Source organism: Festucalex cinctus, chromosome 21 (assembly GCF_051991245.1).
Source record: "Festucalex cinctus isolate MCC-2025b chromosome 21, RoL_Fcin_1.0, whole genome shotgun sequence".
Classification (NCBI taxonomy): Eukaryota; Metazoa; Chordata; class Actinopteri; order Syngnathiformes; family Syngnathidae; genus Festucalex; species Festucalex cinctus.
Genome location: NC_135431.1, coordinates 11320089 through 11339766, shown reverse-complemented (window position 1 = coordinate 11339766; position 19678 = coordinate 11320089). Strand labels below are relative to the sequence as shown.

The window sequence follows — 19678 nt, the reverse complement described above, 5'->3', positions numbered from 1 at the left end:
GTGCCATCACCCGTTCTACCTAAGGGGGAAATACAAAGAAAGGTCGTAAATAGCCAAGTACAAAAATTAAGTGTCACGTTTGCAACACGAATTTCACGTTACAGTTCACACATTTTAGCTCAAGGTTAGCCACGCTGCTTTTTCTTCTTTCTTTTTTTTCGAACTTTCTCTTCATTCAAAGAGATTGCATACGTTCGTGGCCAGGTTGGTGGTTGCGTTTACTGTAGGCGAACAAGGCACGAGGTGTTTCGTCACGTAAACACTGCGTTTACATTTTTTATTTTTTTTTAAACAAGTCATTGTGTTTTATTGAGTTTAGAACATGTTAAAATACGTGTCGAAAGTGATAAGGGCGTACACTAGACGTTTCGAGACGGCGGCCTAGTCTACTGAGCATGCGCATTGGCCATTTTCCCCCCTCAGACTCAGTTTCAAAAAAAAGATGGTGGACGAACCACGCTACGCCGTCGTGGTTTAGCTAAAGCGAGAGAACTCAACTACAAGTTCGATAAAAGTGTACATGGAAGCGCCTGGTAAGATTCTGAACCGCGTTTTTACCTACATATAGTTAAACTGACGTCTCAATACATATTTTGGAGAAGCCGCTGGGTATGTCTATTCTCTGGAAAATGAGGCGGCAAATGGCTTATTTCAACACGTCTGTTCATAGACATAAGAAGGTAACCACGATTTAAGTGTCTCGATAGCTATTTAAATCAACATTATTGGTTTTATTTACACAACCGAAACTGTTGTGTGTTCGTTTTGACGTAAAACACCGTTAGTAAGGCCGCTTAAATTGACGATAGCTGCGGCAGTGACTGTGAGTCCAGGAAATAGACGAAGGCGGAGAGGCCCAACTTGAGGTTGAACTTTGCATGTGTACCTGCGGTATTGTTTGCGCAACAAAGTAGTCCCCAAACAAATTGATATAAAGCCTTTATCGCGATCACAAAATATATGCCAGTTAAATTGGGTAAATGTATCTGGTTATAAATTAGTTATGCCCCTGTTAGCTACATGGTGCCCCTAACGTCCTCCTAACACCTTGGCTAATCTGTTCAACTTTGTGATAATAGTAAAACTAGCGTATAGAATACTAAAGCGTCTCATAAATGATGCGCTGAGAGTAGTACATAGCAGGACCAGATATAATGTTCAAGTGAAATGTTTGTTCTGGCAAGTTTCAGCACTTTACAGGTTGTTTTGTATGTAAGAAATTTAAAGCGTTTACGAACAAACGTGATACATTTAAAAGTGAAATAAAAAGTAGCTTACAGAAAGAACTGAGGACACTAGTACAGTTATCTTAAATTTTTTTTTTACTAATTGTAATTGATAGTTAAACTGACTGATTTATACCTTCCAGAAAAGCCCATCACTGGAATGCTGGAATCAGAGCCCCATGCTGCGGCGAGTAATGGGGAAGCATACCCTGCTGCACTAAACCAAACCGCCAACTGGACCATGGAGCAAGCTGCCCCAGAACCTAGCATGGATTCTCTTTCTGGAGCAGGAGCTCACCCCAACCCCCCGTTGCCCCCTCCCCCACCACCTCCTCCGGAGGTGGACACTGTGGAGAAAGGTGTGGAACAGCTTCAGGCCGCGAACGCGCCACTTTATCCAGATGAGCAGCCGCCACTGCCGCCGCTTCCACCACAGCCCCCGGAACAGCCGCCGGGACATACAGCAGAGTCCATGGAGGCTGAGCCAAGCACCCAAGGAACGACCAATCAAGGTAAAAAGTAGAGCTGCGCGTTTATGTAAACAATAATAATCACTATTGATTGATACTGACATGATCAATAACAATTTGTATTCATTGAATTCAACCCCGATTGACATCACAATCAATAAAAATTAGTATTCATTCAATTACCAAAACTCAACACACTTGCTGAGCTAGTAACAAGATGCATTCAGGTTACTTTTAAGCTCGATACAAGCCAAAATCACGGTTAAAATTAGATTAATACTGTATAAAGCAGCATTAAAATAAAGAAAAATGTTCATTCAAACATTGATGTGTGTATAGTAGTACATTATGCAACATTTCCTAACCTTTGAGCCAGGGCACACACCTTTTACATTAGAAGAAGCTTAGGGATGAACAACAGCAGACTGTGGTTGGGAATCTCTGCATTATGGCCTCCTGTTGATTTTCCTACAGATGGTACCCAGGTGTCGCAAGCTACTGATGACGGCATGGAGCTTGAGGACTCCACCAAAGATGCAGCTCAAGAAGTTGCCGCTGCCCAGGAGGCCGCTGCCCAGGAGGCCGCTGATGCCCAAGAAGCCATCATCGTTCCTTCAGAGCCGGAGCTCCCCAGTGAGTTTGAAAAACTCTTGAAAGGATGCGAAGACAATGCAGAGGACTTCAACGGCTGGGTTTACCTGCTGCAATACGTCGAGCAAGAGGTAAAGATAATACAAGCGCCCCATCAATAACAATTGGAGGCATCTGGTGAATGATGCAACATTAACCCTCCTTATTCCTTCAGAACATCCTCGAAGCGGTGAGGAAGTCGTTTGACGTTTTCCTCCTGCGGTATCCATACTGCTACGGCTACTGGAAGAAGTATGCCGACATTGAGAAAAAGCACGGCTACATACATGTGGCAGAGGAGGTGTACCGGCGAGGCTTGCAGGCCATCCCGCTCAGCGTGGACCTTTGGCTGCACTACATGACCTACATCAAGGACAACTCGGACACAAGCGACCCAGAGACAGAGGGACGCATTCGAGCGTAAGTAGAAACCCCGTCAAGTGTTCTGACTCGTGAACAAAAACTAGTGTTAAGTTATTGCCATAGTAAACCAATGACCCTAATGTATTATTGTTTTTGTTCAGCCCTTCCATGCACAGCGCCAAATCCCCAAATGAATTTTGCCTTTGTTTCCTCTCCAGGGCGTACGAACATGCTGTGCTGGCAGCCGGTACGGACTTCCGCTCGGACCGCCTTTGGGAATCTTTCATCATCTGGGAGACAGAGCAAGGAAAGCTTGCGAATGTCACCGCCATCTACGACCGCATCCTGGGCATCCCCACACAGCTCTACTCTCAGCACTTACAAAAGTAAGGGAAAGTTCAGAGTTATTTGAGCTACGGTTGACATGTGTTGGACCCTATCTTAAAAAAAAAAAAAAAAAAATCGTCCAGCCCTAATTTGACCTTTTTTTTTGAGACTATTTGATGGTTAAACTCTCAACTTGACACATGCAGGTTTAAAGATCATGTGCAGAGCAACCACCCCAAGCATTTCCTGTCCGAGGAAGAGTTTGTCCAGCTGAGACTCGAGCTCTCCAAAGCCAACCTGGCCTCCATGGTGGGAGAAGACGGAGAGACGCCCGCCCCCCAGGAGGAGCTGCCGCCCGGCACGGAGGATCTCGCCGACCCCGCTAAGGTAAGAGTCCAGGAAGAATCGAGGGAAGTATTTTTTTCTAAAGCACACAAAAAAAAGGACATTCTGGAGTTAGATGGAGGTTGCCTGTTGTCCACAATGTCCATGTGGATTAAGAGAAGAGTTTGAAGAGTTGTCTTTATGTCGGCAGCAAAGCCAAAGACAGCCAAGGGGGCTTGACGCTGGCATCCTGTCAGGGACACTCGCCCTTAAACTAAACGGAACAACCGAGGCCCATTGACCCGCAGCACCTCCACCTAGAGGTTGATATGCAGGGTGCATATATACACCCCCCCTCTCCAGGCCTCTTGTCTCTGGTGATGTAAATCTATGGCTGCGGGACCGCCACCAGCAGCTATTACATCAAGTGGAACCGGTGATCGTTGTCTGGCCGTCCAACAGTCTGCGCTTTGTCTGTGTTTTCATGTAGAGAGTGACAGAGATCGAGAACATGCGCCACAAAGTCATCGAGGCTCGACAGGAAGTCTTCAACCACAACGAGCACGAAGTCAGCAAGCGCTGGGCCTTTGAGGAAGGGGTACGAGCGTCCACACTTGTGCAACTACATGATATTCATCTCGTTCAAATTTCCACATTTTCATTTGACTTAATTCCGAAAATTCATCGTGACAGTTGACAAATGTACATCGATCTTTTCTGTTTCTTATGCAGGGTTTTCATAGGTCATTAAAAAGCATTAAAAGTCATTAAATGGATTTTGTGGCTGTAAATGGCAATGTGATAGCTCTGAATTTGAAAAGAAAAATGTACCGTACCTGCGTCCAGCATGAAACACTGCCATCTTGTGGCTTAAGAAAAAATACTTCACACACAAATCAACTCTTCACACTCCTTTTTAACTGCTGTTTAGTATTTATCCTTTTAACTAAAAATAACTTTGGCTTATCATGAAATTACTGTATCAGTGAACTAATTTAACATTTCTATTTGGTAGCCATATTGGTGCAATTTTATTTAAACAATAGCATGAAAAACTTGAAAAAATTATTTCATTGAACAGATATAACGTGCATGCAATTAATTACGATTAATTAATATTATAAAGAGTACTATATATGCATATGTACAGTATATGTATGTGCGTGTATTTGGGCATTAAATTAGCTTGAAGTTGCATTAAAAAGCAACTGTTAGTGACACCCGCAGAAATCATGTGTAACTAACATTCCCCTTGGTCTATTTTTAGATCAAGAGGCCATACTTCCACGTGAAAGCCCTGGAGAAGACGCAGCTGAACAACTGGCGAGAGTACCTGGACTTTGAAATGGAGAACGGCACCCCGGAGCGTGTGGTTGTTCTCTTTGAACGCTGCCTCATCGCTTGTGCTCTCTATGAAGAGTTCTGGATCAAGGTATAAAGACGTTTTTTTCCCCCCTCCACACCACTTCTGCTCTCGCCGCTTCCCTGCACTCCCCCCTCATCATCGATGACAATCACGTGGAGTAAAACGAAAAAAGAAAAAGAAAAAAAACCCCGACAAAACCGCCAACACCGTCCTGCACTCTCTTTGCGTGTAACGTTGATATGTGACTGTATCTGTTGTATTAGGGGATGGCCAGCTTGCCACACAAGATTTGACTGCAGCATTTGCCAACTGCATCTTCTTCGTCTCCCACTACCTTACAGAATCTTATCTAATTGGTTCCATGAAGGTGCTGATGGGTTTACACAGACAAATTCTAAAAACGATCTTGTCAATGACGACATTCAGCAGGGTCCGAGAAGCTGGAAATGTAAACGTCCGGTCTTGTCTTGTTTCTTTGCCTTTCCTTCTCTCTCCACTTTCCTGTCCTCTGCTCGCTCTCCTTCCCACTTTCTCTTCTTTTCACGCTTCAAAAGTACGCCAAGTACCTGGAGGGCCACAGCATCGACGGCGTCCGGCACGTCTACAGCAAGGCCTGCACCGTCCACCTGCCCCGGAAGCCCGCCATCCACCTGCTGTGGGCCGGCTTCGAGGAGCAGCAGGGTGAGGAGCGCAAAATGCAATCACTCGTGTATTTTACGTTTCAATTTGAAAAGTCCAACTGATTGTTTTCCTTGCTTTTCAGGCAACGTGGAAGGCGCCAGCAACATCCTGAAGACCCTGGAGACGGTGGTGCCCAGCCTGGCCATGGTGCGTCTGCGGCGGGTCAGCCTGGAGCGTCGGCGCGGCAACCTGGACGAGGCGGAGGCGCTGCTGAAGGAGGCCTTGGACTCATCTAAGACGGCGTCCGAGTTGTCCTTCTACGCCGTTAAGCTGGCGCGGCAGTTCCTCAAGGTGCAGAAGAGCCTGAGCAAGGCCAGGAAAGTGCTGCTGGATGCCATCGAGAGAGACGAGGTACAAAATAAATTATAGAAAATTGGTCATAATCACTTGGCAAGTAATAGAAAAATGAATACAAATTATTCCTCTCTGTTGTGTCTGTTCTCTCAGACGTGTCCGAGGCTTTACCTCAACCTGCTGGAGCTGGAGTACAGTGGCGACGTGACGCAGAACCAGGCCGAGATTCTGGCCTGCTTCGACCGGGCTTTGAAGAGCCACATGGAGATGGAGTCGCGCCTCCTCTTCGCCCAGCGCAAAGTGGAGTTCCTTGAGGACTTTGGCACAGATATCCATACGTGAGTTTCTCGCAGAATGTCCTCGAGGAGCTGTACCTGAAGATGGATTTAAATTTCTGTGAACATGCATCATGATATCACAAAGAGTCATAAAAATCATTAAAAAAAAAATAAAAAAAATAGGGAATTTGATATTGTCTCACTTCCATACGTGGCTACATGTGCCAATGCGAATGCAGCATGAGCTCTGCTTGTTGATTTGATATTGTGGAAATGCTTTGTTGTTTCAGGCTGGTGGCCGCTTATGAAGAACACCAGAACCTGCAGAAGGAAGTGGACTTGGCAAAAAGGAAGGCGGAGAACGGCTATGACAGCTCTCAGGAACCCGATGCTAAGCGGCAGCGCATGGACGACGGCTCGATGGCCGCTGGGACGGACATGCAAGCCAACAGCGCATACAATTACAACAGTTGGTACCAGGTGGGTTTTTGATTTTAATATTCTCCATTTCTGATTCCTGACCACTGTGCTGCAGAAAGTGATCCAAATTCACCACAAATTCTTCTCTTCTCAAGTTGTCAATCTGCTGTTTTTCAGCAACAGTATGGCGCCTGGAGCCAAAACTCATGGGGCCAGTACAACCAATATGCCCAGTATAACCAGTACTACCCTCCTCCTCCAACATGATGGACACGACCGTGATCTCGGCCTTCCATTGGAGAATGTGCTTAGCTTTTCAAATTAAGACAACCAGCGCCACTTTCCCAAACGATTTGTTTTATGGTTTGAATCGAACTCATTATTTCAAATACAGTACACATTGTAGCTCCTCTTTGGGGGGGAAATTATAAAAGGTGCATGTTGTTTGTAAAGACGGGCTTACTTCCTTCCCCCCACCCACTCTGTGCTCTAGATGCGAAGGTTTACTTTTTAATTCTCCTGATGCTTCTCTTTAAATTTAAAGAATTTTTAATGTGGTTCAATAAACCCCAAATGAAGACTTCCCATTGACCTTTTTTGTTGACCTGATTTCATAATAAACAGATTGATAACATATGTCCGGGCTTCATTTTAATTCCTTTCCATTACAGATGCAACGAAGCATATTTGTGTGCTCCAAATGTTAAGATCACGTTATGACTCAATGAGGTGTTGCTTTCGCTTTTTAGCTAATGAATGTGCATGTCTTAAAACATGACTAGATTTTACATAGTAAAGCGGCAACGTAAAGTTTCATAAGCTAGTAAAAAAAAAAAAAAAACTATCAAAGTGTTAATGAAATGTAGCTATATTTTAAATAGCGTTTTTGTTTCGAAGTCACAATGACGCTACCGAAAGTCAACTTCCAGATCTCCGGATATGATTTGTGTCGGTCCTCGCCGAGAGGGTTCGCCCGTTGACTGCGTAACTTAAACGTCTCCACCATATTTGAGAAGCATTACCGTAAGTTAGCGTGTCTAGTGCATTAACTGAATTTCATAATGGTAGTAAATGTTTATTCTTCTATGATTCAGTACATGTGCGCGTATAACACTGTTTTGCCACATCCAATATGGCGACAGCGTATGGGTGTGGCTAGGTCTGTCCATGACCCGTTTACGTAAAACGTGCACATGCGCACTGCCGTCCTCTTGAACAGTCTTTTCTATGTTGCGCGTCTAACGACTAGCATCCAAACGAGGTAAGGCCTGAACGTACCGAGTAGCAAAAGTGCGTTTTAGCCCGTTGCCTACTTTTATGGGTCGCACTTGCACCTAAAACACACCAGAAAATATTTGAACATCACATTGAACGCACTGGTGATTGGAAATTGTCTGTTTAGACTCCCCTTTCCTCTCCAACCTCGCGTGCCGCATGTGGCATGCTAGTTGCGTTAGCTTAACATTAGCCTCACATCGATAACTTTTCTCTCCATGACCCTAAAAGCGTACGCATTCTCGGTTGCGTTCGTTATTTACACGTGTAAAAAGTTGCCGTTTTAGTCTTTTTGTCCCCTAACGAAGTCGAGTGAGCTTAGGCTAAATGATTAAAAAAAAGCTCGTTCAAAAGCGTGATTTTCTAGTGCGTTAACAGCGCAATGTTTTCACCTTAATGTTCCAGCTTTCGAAAAGAACAGAGACGAAAATAGCAAATACTGCTACGATATTTAATGTTTACATTTTTGATACATGGACAAACTGTTAGGATTTCAAATCAATCTGCCCAAAATTTAGTTTGAATTTGTGACGGTAATTTCTTTAGCAAGTGAATTTATGTTGACCAATATATTCCACAATTATAAATGTTACAGCTCTCATGTTGATTATTGTTGGAATAACTGCTTGTTTAAATCGTGTATCACTTGTCAGCATCAAAATGCAGCTCTTCCTGCGTGCCCAGAACACTCACACCCTTGAGGTGACCGGACAGGAGACCGTGGGCCAGATTAAGGTAAAAAAAATAAAAATAAATAAAAGTCCAAGCCAGACTGTCATGATACCATGCGGCAATTGATTATTTTTTCCTCCCATCAGGCTCATGTCCAGACTTTGGAGGGTCTCCTGGTGGAGGATCAGGTGGTGCTGCTCGCAGGTTGCCCGCTAGAAGATGATGCCACGCTGGCATCGTGCGGCGTTTCTGAGCACTGCACCTTGGAAGTAGCTGGCAGGCTTCTGGGAGGTCAGTGTAGAAATATCACGACAGTGTTTTAATATTATATATTTGTATTTCATATTTTTTTTTAACTTATTAAAACACAATTTTAAAGTATCCCATAGCACTTGGCTCAGACTGTCAAGAAATGAGACGACGGGCTCACAATGTAATACCAAAACATGTACAGTAGTTTTATCTAATTGCATGTTTGCTTTTTGCTCACTAAATGCCAAACTCCACAGACAGGCTAATGAATATTTGCTTTGACTTGGTACATTACAAGTGTGGCGTAGTGTGACTTTTCACAACAGGTTTTGTTTTGCCACTGTATTAAAGCGATTTTATTTTTTCCCTTTGTGTTTAGGTAAGGTCCACGGCTCTCTGGCCCGTGCTGGAAAAGTAAGGGGCCAGACCCCCAAGGTGAGGATTGCTTCCTTCCACAATATTGAATCAAAAATTGAATTATTTTTTACATTTTGAACAGAAAAGTTAGATGAATTCACCTTTTATGTATCCAAATTTGACACTATAATACTATTGTTAAGCTATGTTTTATTTTTGTTGTAAAGCACGAAATTACAAAACTGTGACTACAAACTACAATATCAGTTTGTTTTTATTTACCGCTTTACAAATTAGAAAATTCGCAAATTAGTGTAGCACCTACCATTTTTTGACATTTTAGTATTCAAATTGTTTTGTGCTGTGATTTTAGGGGGAAAAAAAGTTACACAAAACACCCAATGAATGTTTGCTTAATTAAAATAAATTAATTAAAATATTCCTGGACAGATAAAATTTGTTTGGGTGAAATTTTAGTATTAAAGAGAGATTGTCCCCCAATTTTCTTCCAAACGGTTAAATGTGGAAAGATGGTTGAAATATTGATGTATTCATATAACTATTGATTTACTGTTGAAATGTATTTTTTATTTGAGTGAAATTTTGTGTTAGGGAATTGAGTTTGAAACTTAAATGGCAAAACAAAGGCTTAAATTGAGCATTTAAAAGGATATTTAGGGATATTTCATTTAGCTCTTTTCAGTCGTAGAAGGTTAATATTTTGATGATTACTTCATTATTTTGCTGATGTATAATACCTTAAAAACACATTTTGTCACTTGCTGTCAATTGAAAATGACCAATCACAGCTTCACCTGTTTTCTGTGTTTGGTCGTGATGTTAATAAACAGAGCCATGGTTGGTTGTTGCCTCTTACCTGAGCATGCATGACGTCATCTTCAGGTGACAGCAAGTGACAAAATGTGTTTCAAAGGTATTAACGGTGACTCTTAGTGACAACTTTTTCAATTCTAGCATTGGGCTTGTTTAACTGTGCATGTGCTTTGTCAGGTGGACAAGCAGGAGAAGAAAAAGAAGAAGACCGGCCGCGCCAAGCGTCGCATCCAGTACAACCGGCGCTTCGTCAATGTGGTGCCCACCTTTGGCAAGAAGAAGGGACCCAACGCCAACTCCTAAGAGTGCGGTGTGACCATACCAAGCCATTTAGGCATTGTTCAAATGTTTAAATAAAACATTGAAATCGGCACACAATAGCGGACCTTTTTTCTTTAGTGATAAAATATGGTAGGTAACAATAGGCACATTGTGGGAAAAAATCTGTACATTACAATAAAACCACAAATATATACATTAGGTGTATAGATCTTTTACAGGGAAGTAGTTGACAATATACATACTGTACCTATACATGAATATCAGCCAAAGGTGTTAAATGGGAATTTAAATCAAGCCTAAAATTGTCATTAAATAGTATTTGGTGAAGTCAACTTTAATGTGCGCAAAAACAACAGCAGTCTTGTTTGTAAATGTCATTTTATGCAAACTAAGAACCAACAAAAAGACCCATTAGTGTCCCCAAAGGCAGGGAAATAAATTGACAGCACCAAAAGCAACAAAACGGTTACATATTTGGGATTCCAGGTCACCAACATTAGAGCATGGAAAATTGAAACTTTTAACTTCCTAGTTTTCCCATCTTGCTTAATCCACATCCACCAGCTCCACCTCAAAGATCAGCTTGGCATTGGGTGGAATTCTGAAAGCATCCAAGTTAAGGAGATGGACAGTAAAAAACAAGTTATTTCCTTACATTTTCATGCACATTTGTTAGGTCCACCTAATTTCTGATTAGTTTGCATCTACATCAAAAAGATACTTGGAGTCAGGGAGGCCCTTCTTTCCATAGGCCCAATCAGATTCGATCTCAAGGCGAGCCGTCTCGCCCTTGCTCATGGTCAGCAGGCCTTCGTCCCACTGCGGGAAGGTGAAGACGTTTTAAAAAAAGAAGAAAAAAAAAAAAAAAACATAGGACGACGAAAATGTGAATAACGTACGTACCCCTCGGATGACTTTGCCCAAGCCCACTTTGAAGCTCAGCGGCTTGGTTTGCTTTTTCTTTCTGGGCGCTGCAGAGATCACAAAGTCAGGACCTGATTGGTTGGACACAATTTTGACATAAAACACTGCTTATTGTGACTAAAAACCTGTGGGAATGTTGGTGTCGAAGACGGTCCCGTCCTCCAGCGTCCCTGTGTACCAGCAGCTCACAGTGTTGCCTTTTTTCGGGAAGTTGGTCTTGTCGCCTTTCTTCAGTGTGGTCTTGGTAAACTTGGGTGGACCCTGAATGGAAGCAATGTCTGCAATTATCAGTTTAGTGTACAGTAAACGACCCTAGACGTGCTTGAGTCTTTACCTCATCCACAACTTCCACCTTGACATCTTTGGGCTTCTCGTCAATTTTGACAGCTTTCACCTGCTTCGTCACTTCTTCCACCGGCTCCGTGCCTTTAAACCTCTACAAAACACGTTTTTACTTTCCTTTTTTTTTTTTAAATCATTTTTTCCCCATTTCAAATACGCGTAGTAATTATGTAATTATCATGGCGCTACGTCACGCTGATGTCACTCACTTTACTTGCAAACAGCTCGTTGTAGGCTGCGATTAACTGGTCCTTCTTCGCCGTTTTGGCCACGTTCTTGATATTTCCCAGGAGTTTGTGCTCGTTGAGGAACTAACACAGAATTAGGGGTTGGTTATTCTTTGAAACAACAGGAGGTTATATATGACGTAAAGCACTGTTTGCAAACATCGACTTCCGGCCGCATGTGCGACTGCACAAGCTAGCTACATCATACAAACGAGGCACATTCCCGTCAAAATGCACTTTTGAAATGACAAGACCGACTTTTGAATAGTCACATGACAAACGTACCGAGTGCGCCGCATTGTCCTGTAGAAACTTGATCAGATCTTTTTTGGGTAAATCGTCACTTTTGAGCTGCTCCTCGCTCCACTCTCGCGCTCGCTCGTCCGCCATTTTGAGTGGATAGCCTTTGAACTTTGACCTCGGTCATGAATAAAAACGTAAAAAGAAACACGAAAACGTACATTTTCTTCTAATAATTGCATTTCTTATTATACAAATTATCACACTGATGCGCTATATTTATTATAAAATAATAATCATTGAGGGAAAAAAAAAAAGTACATAACCGCCTGAAATACCTTTTCTGCCATCTCGTGGTTAATTAAGTGCTAGTGTTTATAAATTGATAAATTGATATTTGGGGCTTCAAAGAAAACAGTACATTAAAAAAATCGATTATGAAGCATAAAAATAGTAGAGGAGCTCCACGTAAAGAAGTGGATTTCAAGACATTCCGTTCCTGTGATTCACTTGAAAAGCCACAATTTCCGCGGTAAATCAAAGCAGTCATCATGCTAAGTCACCAGGTGGCGCTAGTGTGCAAAGCCCCGTTCAACAAGCGGAAGAAGAAGGTTGGCGTTGATTAATTTGGCCAAATGACTGACTCAGCCCTGTAGGTTATATTGGTGACAGGTGTGGAGCGTGCACACGGGCATTCATCAAGTCCACCGACTGCACAGGTGCGGCAGAATGACGACCGTCAGCCAAGCTAGCATACCAGCAAATGTTTGTCGTTTGTTGTTCCCGTTTCTAACGATGATATTATGTTTGTTGCAGGATGTCGCACTTGAGGGACACGACAGCGTTTGAGGTTTGAGCACACACGTCCAATTCACTGTTTGCTTCATTTAAAACGTTTTGTTCTTTCTTTCTTTTTGCCATATTGCGAACGTTTGTCTGTTTTTTTTGTTTGTTTTTTTAATGATGGCCAGTTCTTGTGTATTTTTTTTTTAATTGTAGTAAATGACACACCTGAAGGGGTTGGGTGTTTTTGTTTCTTTAAAAATATTTATTGGTTGTCGAATATTAATTTTATTAATGGTGATACATATTTATTGTATTTTCTGTAAGAGTTCCTTTTTTATTCATAGGGAGTGACAAAATTCATGCGATTTAATCAAATACCGGTAAATTGACGAACTTGACCATCACAAAATGTGTTGGTAAATTATGAAGATATAGTTGATTGGGAAAAAATCCAAAACATTTGGTCTCTACTGTCAATATAATTTACTTACGAAAAATCGTTGAATGAAGAGTAGTTCAAAACTTTAACTTTCCTTGAATGATTTTTTTTTTCTCCCAACATTGTGAATGGAAATAATCTTCTGTGTAATTTTTTGGGAGTCTTATGAAGTTGTCTGTCTGGGTCATTAATTTCAACTCAAACACTGTATGGGACAATCAAGCTGGATGAGGGTGAAAAGTAGAAATGAAGTAGCACACAATCATGTGTTTGTTTTGCAGGCTGGAAGAGGAACAATTCCAATTTGTAGTTGTCTTGCCTGGATGCAGTGCAGCTTTTTCTTGGGTGAGGATGGCAATTGAAAGCTGCAGTGTCGGGTTTGAGGAACAACTCAATCATATTGATCAACACAATTGCAACCCCCTTTTGTGTTTCAGGGTTGTGTCGTCACCAGATTTGCTGAGGGGCACCAAGAGGAACTGGACCAGGTAGTGTGTATAAGGTTATTTGGGGGGCCTGAAAATGCAGTTAGAGACAAGAATGAAATTAAAGGGGAGATTGAAAATTAAATATTAAAGGCCCTATCTGCCGGTTTCACTCAGGAAAATGCACTTTTTAAATACAGGACTTAAACAACTTCTCAATTTACATATCTGGGCTTTTCTTAACGTGTGGAGTTGATTTTGTCCTAAACACCCCCCCAGCCTGTATTTTGCCACTTTGTGTTTGTTTTGTAAACAGCGGGACGGTTCTGTGGAAAGGAGTGTTTACACCCCTCCAGCCAATCGCAGAGCAGGGAGGTGGTGTGTCGCAAACGGGGCTGGGTGAACATGCCGACTGTGTGACGTCACTCCCGCAGCAATTTGAAAGCACGCACGGATTTTTTTTCCCACCCACAAAAGCTTACATGTGTGAATGAGTGAGTGGGGGAAAAAAAAGAAAATCCATGCGTGCTTTCAAATTGCCGCAGGAATGACGTCACGCAGTTGACACGTTACCCCCCCACGCCCCGCTCTGCGATTGGCTGGAGGGGTGTAAACACTGTCTTTCCACAGAAACGTCCAGCTGTTTACGAAACAAACACAAAATGGCAAAATACAGGCTGGGGGTGTGGGGATTTAGGACAAAATCACCCCCACATGTTTAAGAAAAGCCCAGATCTGTAAATTGAGAAGTAGTTTGTTTAAATCCTGTATTAAAAAAAGTGCATTTTCCTGTGTGAAACCGGCAGACGGCCTTTAAGAAGGCTGGTGAAGAAATAACCCGGAAGTCGTTTGCTGATTTGTTTTTGGCTATAGGCTATACTTGGCACATCCCAGGATTAGGATGTGTATTCAGCAAAAAATAAATACATAAAATATCACCATAGGACTTGCATATTTGTTTTTAGACTGTCAGTTGTACTTGAGCGCCATATTGAACATCTACACGCATTACAAGATATAAAAGATGGCTAGAAATATTAAGTCCAGTTTACATGTTTCAACACAACTTTATAATTATGCTTTAAGAACAGGCGTTGGCGTACATAAATATTGGTTGTGCAGTAAAGTCATTTGTATTCAACCAAAAAAATTTTAAAAAAAAGTGCTTTTCTTAAATGCTTATATATTAGTGACTTATTCCTTAACCATTGCACAAATGTAACTTAAATTACTGCCTTTTTTTTTTTTGTGCCATACTATTTCCTCCTTCACAAAATAAGTGATGTCCTTGCCTGGTAAGTAGCACAACACTCTTTGGGAATATCTTTCAGATGTGAACTGTGGTTTGCCACAAGGTTCTTGCAGCCATCTCCAGGTATCTTTGCCCGTTCCTCATGGGGAAAAGGCCTCCAGTTCTTTCCCATTATTGGGCTTGTGTGGCATCTGTCTTCTTCACGGCCCATTGGAGATTCTCAATTCTATTTTAGTTGGGTGGTGGCGGTGGTCACTTCAGAATCTTCCAGCTCTTTGTCTGCAACCAAACTGACATTTGGAGACATCCTTGGAATTGTCGTATTGGACGGTCTGACTCTGAAGCTTCAGCTTTATCATCACTGACTATCAAATTTACACCAAAGATCTCATTTTAATTCTTGGTACCTGACACATGCTGCGGGCGCTTCCCTGCATCCGAATAAGCAACTCGGCCACAGTGGATGACTTTCCCTTCAATTTGGTTCACAGTAGGTAAGGTGCACTTTTTTTTTTTTTTTTTTTGACAGGCCTCGTTCTTCCTTCTCCGGACATGATGATGCATCAACAGAGGTCAAACTTTGTCTGGTTGACCCTGACAACAGCGTTCCAAGATGTTTGTGGTTTGTCCATGTGGGTTTTGTAGACTCTTGTGCTTTTAAAGTCAATTGGGGATCACCTACGATTCCTGGAAGGCTTGTTCTGAGCTTCTTGTCTGAGCTGAAAGTTGAGTACATCGCTCTTACAAATCCTATCACAGTTGCTCAGCTGTCAGCCGGGGATTCTTAACCAACACGCTTTTTCTTTGGGTATTGAAAAGCCGTCGGTGACAGTAATCTCTTTCTGCTGCATCCTGGTAGCATTTTCCACTGTGCCTTTTTTTTTTTTTTTTTTTTTTTAAACTGTCCAATTTATACCTCCCAGTTGTCTGGTCATTGTTAAGGGGCATAAGTTACTAAAATAAATGAGTTTCTGTTGAAAGGGGTTAATAATTTGCTAATTTTAAATGTTGCTTTGCTTCCTGTGTTCAATATATTTAAAAGGTTCCAAAATTACAATCAGAATGAACATACCAGTTGTGCTAGAAGTTATTCAAGCCTTTCTGCAGATAAGTATTTTATAGCATGTTTGGCTTTTTTTCAGAATCAGATCAAAAAAAGAACTTGCCAAATATTCCAATGAAAATTAAAATTACAAAAATATTTAATATACTAATAAATGTCCTTTTAATGATTTCCTCAGAAAATTCAACCACTCAAATAAATAAAAACCACAGGTGTTGAGTACACCGGTTGATGTCAAAACTTTGACAGTCAAAAATTAAGCAAATGTGATATTCTTTATTCCAGACAATCAATGTCTTTGCTAAATGGTGAAGTCCAGGTAATGGTCACAAAAGAGTGGGTGGGGGGGTCATTTATTTTCATAAGGATATGAATATAAGATGGCAAACATTCCAGGAGAACCAACTGATTTCAAATGGCCAACTGGGGGTAAAGTTGGTTATTGGATTCCTTATTTTATATCTGCTGTTTTTAAATGTGATTAGGTCATCAAATGATTGTTTTAATTGATGTGTTGCAGGACAGATGGGTCGAGATCAAGAAGCTGACCAGCACCATGCAAATCAGTGTTGACATGACAAGGTAACACTAGTTCACATGACAAAAAAAAACAAAAATCTTCCTACACTTGTCCTGGCTCCATTCCCCTTGTGGGGACGGGTGGAGAGGCATCGCTGGCTGGCTGGTAAACAGGCCAGTCGCGTCCCTCCCCTTGCGGCTGGCCTGTTTGCCAGTCAGTCAGCGGTGCCTTTTCCACCCGTCCCCACAAGGGGAATGGAGCTAGCCTGCTAGCTAGCTAGACTGCCCCCTCGTTGCGGAGTAAATGGGGAAGGGGAGTTTTTAACCTACTAATGTGTAGTGTTTTTTATTTTGTTCCTGTGATCTGTGTTGCAGGGAAGATGGGTCGATCAAGAAGCTACCAGCATCAAACTAAATCTTCCTCCTCAGTCTGCCAGCCAGCAACAATATACCAGGGGCCCAGGGAAACACGATTAATCAAAATTAAACTGTGAGTTCCATTTTTGCTTCTCTGGATCTATAAAATATATTTTAAAATAAAATTGCGGAATGCTGCGGTGTTGAAAAGCTAACTATATTATGTAAGTAGAAAGGGGGGAGGCACTTTTGCGCTAATAGAATACCTTTTATAGAAGATTAAATAAAAAATAATTACGCACAAAATAAATGCAAGTTATTTTTTAATCCTGCATTTATTTAATCATGATTTTGAGATGTTAAAAAAAGAAGAAAGTTTGCAACAGCTGATAGTTAACTTGTAATGAGGACCTTTTTAAACTACTGGTAATACCTTTTAATATTGATTATGATTATTATATTTTTTAAAACAACTTTCTACTTGCTGTCGATGGCTGGTGGGTGCTCAGAAACGGCACGTCTGACCAGTTCATCAGTTGTCTGGGTTTTGGCCATGTAGTTTTAAGCAAACTGAGCCACAATTTGGTTTTTACCTGTTAACTGAGCATGTGTCATCTTCAGTTGGCAAAAAGTGTTTTTAAAGGTATTAATAGATTTAAGACAAAATGAGTAAACTATCAATTTATAAAATGTTTAATGACCCCCCATTATGAAGTTAAACACAAACGATGCTTTTGTTTTGGAAACATTGCTAGTCATAGTGCTAAAGTCAGAGTATCCCTAGTGATGGGCTGGTATTTGGCAATTATTGGCATCCATCTTACTTTATTGGCAACAAGTTATTTAGGTTTTGATAGAAGATTAAAACATCTGAGTAGGTGGCTGACTCCTTCCAGCATTGGCCCGACCACAGCCCCGTCTGATTGGTTGCTCGTGCAGTTCTAACACTAACCAAAGTTCTTAAATTCTTCACTGTATTAAATACAAAAGACATTTTTCATTTATAAAATATACTTGTGAGGTTGTCAGTGTTGATTGCACACGACTGAAGGTTGAGGATGCAATACAGATTCATGTCTAAAAATCCAAACTAACATTTAACATACTTTTATACATCTACACTTAAAAACATACATGCACCAGCAATTGCTTTTATACTTGTATTTGTACACACGGAATACTTCAGGTGCATTGCTATATATATATATATATATACACACACACACAAAACTTCCATAGAGTGTATATGTACTTTTTATTTAAATGCACATATTTGGAACTGATATACTTGAATGCACAACACCTTCATATATAGACAAAATGCTCATACATTTCAAAAAGTACACTTAAAATACTCAATGTATATTGAATTCATAAATATTTATTTACAAATACTATGGTATTTAAACGTACATATTTACACTACAAATACTTAGACATACAATTGCACTTATACGGCTACACAAAAAAAAAAAAACTCATGTACAGAAATACTTATATACATAAAATTACACACAAAAAAATTGTGTACATAGACATAAAATGCTTTTCTTCAGGAGTGCCTGCAATTGTTTATGCACTTAGGACCCTTTATGTATACAGGGATGTGTGTGATTTAAAGGGGGGGGGGGAATCACAATTATGATTACCAAATATGGTAGCCAGTAGGGGTGTTAAAAAAAATCGATTCGGCGATATATCGCGATACTACATCACGCGATTCTCGAATCGATTCAATAAAAAAAAAAAAACTTTTTTTTTTTTTTAAGAGCTCAGAATTGCTCATTCGGTAGTCTTACCGATTCAATGTCTTATCATTGCGTTTTTTTGTGTGTGTGAATCGATTTTTAAACTTCCATTTTTAATGGAAAAATATCCAACAAAACGTCTGACTTCGGGTTAGGATTCACACCTTGAGCATGGAAGAATGTTATATGAATGGAACATTAAGCCTTAATATTTTATTTTAATGCTGTTCAAACATGAAACAGATTACAACCTCTATAAGACTGAAATTTCAGATAAATAATACATTTTCATATAAATCTTACACTCTACAAGCTTACTGATTAGTATTTTCTAAATTTGAATGAAAAAAAAATCGCAACAATCGACTTATAAATTCGTATCGGGATTAATCGGTATCGAATCGTGACCTGTGAATCGTGATACGAATCGAATTGTCAGGTACTCGTCAATTCACACCCCTAGTAGCCAGGCTCATAAATAGCCACTGCCACAAAGAGAATTATCAATTTGTTGTACAGACAATAGTCCTGCTCCAAGTAATAAATAATTATGCCTTGCAAATATATATTTGTCACATCATTAGGTGATGGATAGCAATTTTGAAAATGCAAGTGTCAATTTAAAAATGATAGATTGTGTGGCCCATTTTAGTGGCAGCCTTCCTTGCCTTATCTATGTGGGGAAACTGGACAGGATTTCCTTTGTTTGACAGCATTAACACATTTAGTAAAGATGCAACGTAGTCATTCTGTTCATACTGTTAGCTAAAGACTGTACATTTCCACTGCCCTAGTGAGTGGAGAAAAGAGACATGGGTACATTCATATTTATAGGATGAAATTGAATGTAAACATGCCAAAGATATGTGCAGTTCCTTCTTTTTGAACTATGATCCACAAACATGGGCATCAATCTTCTATTTACAATGACCAATAGTGTCTGATCTCGAGGTGGCACCCTGTGAAACTGCGATCAACTAGATCACTAGTAGGTGTGTAGCCTTGTCTCTTGCTTGCAATATGCTTGTGCTGAAAGCTCTACAGGGCTTCAGCAATGCAACTACGGACGACCATAGATGGCAAATATGAGGAATGGGCAAACCATCCTGCATTTAGTCTCAAAATAAAACATATATTTTTGGCAATGTATCACATCTATGCAATGCACCATGTCATGCAATCATAGATGTAACTTTGGCGTCCATTTGTTTGTGTAGGCCACCTTGCCTCTGCAACTAAAGCTGATTCAACAGTAAAACATCATTCTTCATTACCTGTTTGCACGTACCACGTGCTCTCCACATG

The 19678-nt window shown here is 40.9% G+C and overlaps 3 protein-coding genes and 1 long non-coding RNA gene across 7 annotated transcripts in view; 3 read left to right on the top strand and 1 right to left on the bottom strand.

Annotated features, from left to right (window-relative positions):
* Nucleotides 1-230: 230 nt before the first annotated feature.
* On the top strand, nucleotides 231-7015 carry prpf39 (PRP39 pre-mRNA processing factor 39 homolog (yeast)). The gene is made up of 13 exons (XM_077510433.1): nucleotides 231-533; nucleotides 1370-1738; nucleotides 2171-2418; nucleotides 2502-2746; nucleotides 2908-3075; nucleotides 3223-3403; nucleotides 3831-3938; nucleotides 4608-4772; nucleotides 5261-5387; nucleotides 5470-5738; nucleotides 5835-6019; nucleotides 6250-6439; nucleotides 6557-7015. The coding sequence occupies exons 1-13, from the start codon at nucleotides 521-523 to the stop codon at nucleotides 6644-6646; spliced, it is 2358 nt and encodes a 785-aa protein (XP_077366559.1). The 5' UTR covers nucleotides 231-520; the 3' UTR covers nucleotides 6647-7015.
* Nucleotides 7016-7532: 517 nt separating this feature from the next.
* On the top strand, nucleotides 7533-10147 carry faua (FAU ubiquitin like and ribosomal protein S30 fusion a). The gene is made up of 5 exons (XM_077510435.1): nucleotides 7533-7640; nucleotides 8308-8389; nucleotides 8473-8617; nucleotides 8958-9013; nucleotides 9947-10147. Exons 1-5 carry the CDS (start codon nucleotides 7573-7575, stop codon nucleotides 10070-10072), a joined length of 477 nt encoding a protein of 158 aa, XP_077366561.1. The 5' UTR covers nucleotides 7533-7572; the 3' UTR covers nucleotides 10073-10147.
* Nucleotides 10148-10412: 265 nt separating this feature from the next.
* On the bottom strand, nucleotides 10413-11986 carry fkbp3 (FKBP prolyl isomerase 3). The gene is made up of 7 exons (XM_077510434.1): nucleotides 11830-11986; nucleotides 11527-11628; nucleotides 11310-11411; nucleotides 11101-11236; nucleotides 10955-11022; nucleotides 10773-10870; nucleotides 10413-10652 (listed from the first exon to the last, which is right to left on the bottom strand). Exons 1-7 carry the CDS (start codon nucleotides 11932-11934, stop codon nucleotides 10598-10600), a joined length of 666 nt encoding a protein of 221 aa, XP_077366560.1. The 5' UTR covers nucleotides 11935-11986; the 3' UTR covers nucleotides 10413-10597.
* Nucleotides 11987-12369: 383 nt separating this feature from the next.
* The window catches only part of LOC144010336 (uncharacterized), an 8287-nt gene continuing 978 nt past the window's right edge, over nucleotides 12370-19678 (top strand). For 2 of the 4 annotated variants that reach the window (XR_013281184.1, XR_013281185.1), the window contains exons 1-5: nucleotides 12496-12634; nucleotides 13291-13354; nucleotides 13447-13497; nucleotides 16644-16758; nucleotides 19591-19678. The exon at nucleotides 19591-19678 is cut by the window's right edge. This is a non-coding gene — a long non-coding RNA (uncharacterized LOC144010336). Of the gene's footprint in view, nucleotides 12635-13290; nucleotides 13355-13446; nucleotides 13498-16269; nucleotides 16332-16643; nucleotides 16759-19590 lie in introns of all 4 variants that reach the window. The other 2 variants (XR_013281187.1, XR_013281186.1) reach the window with 2 other exon arrangements.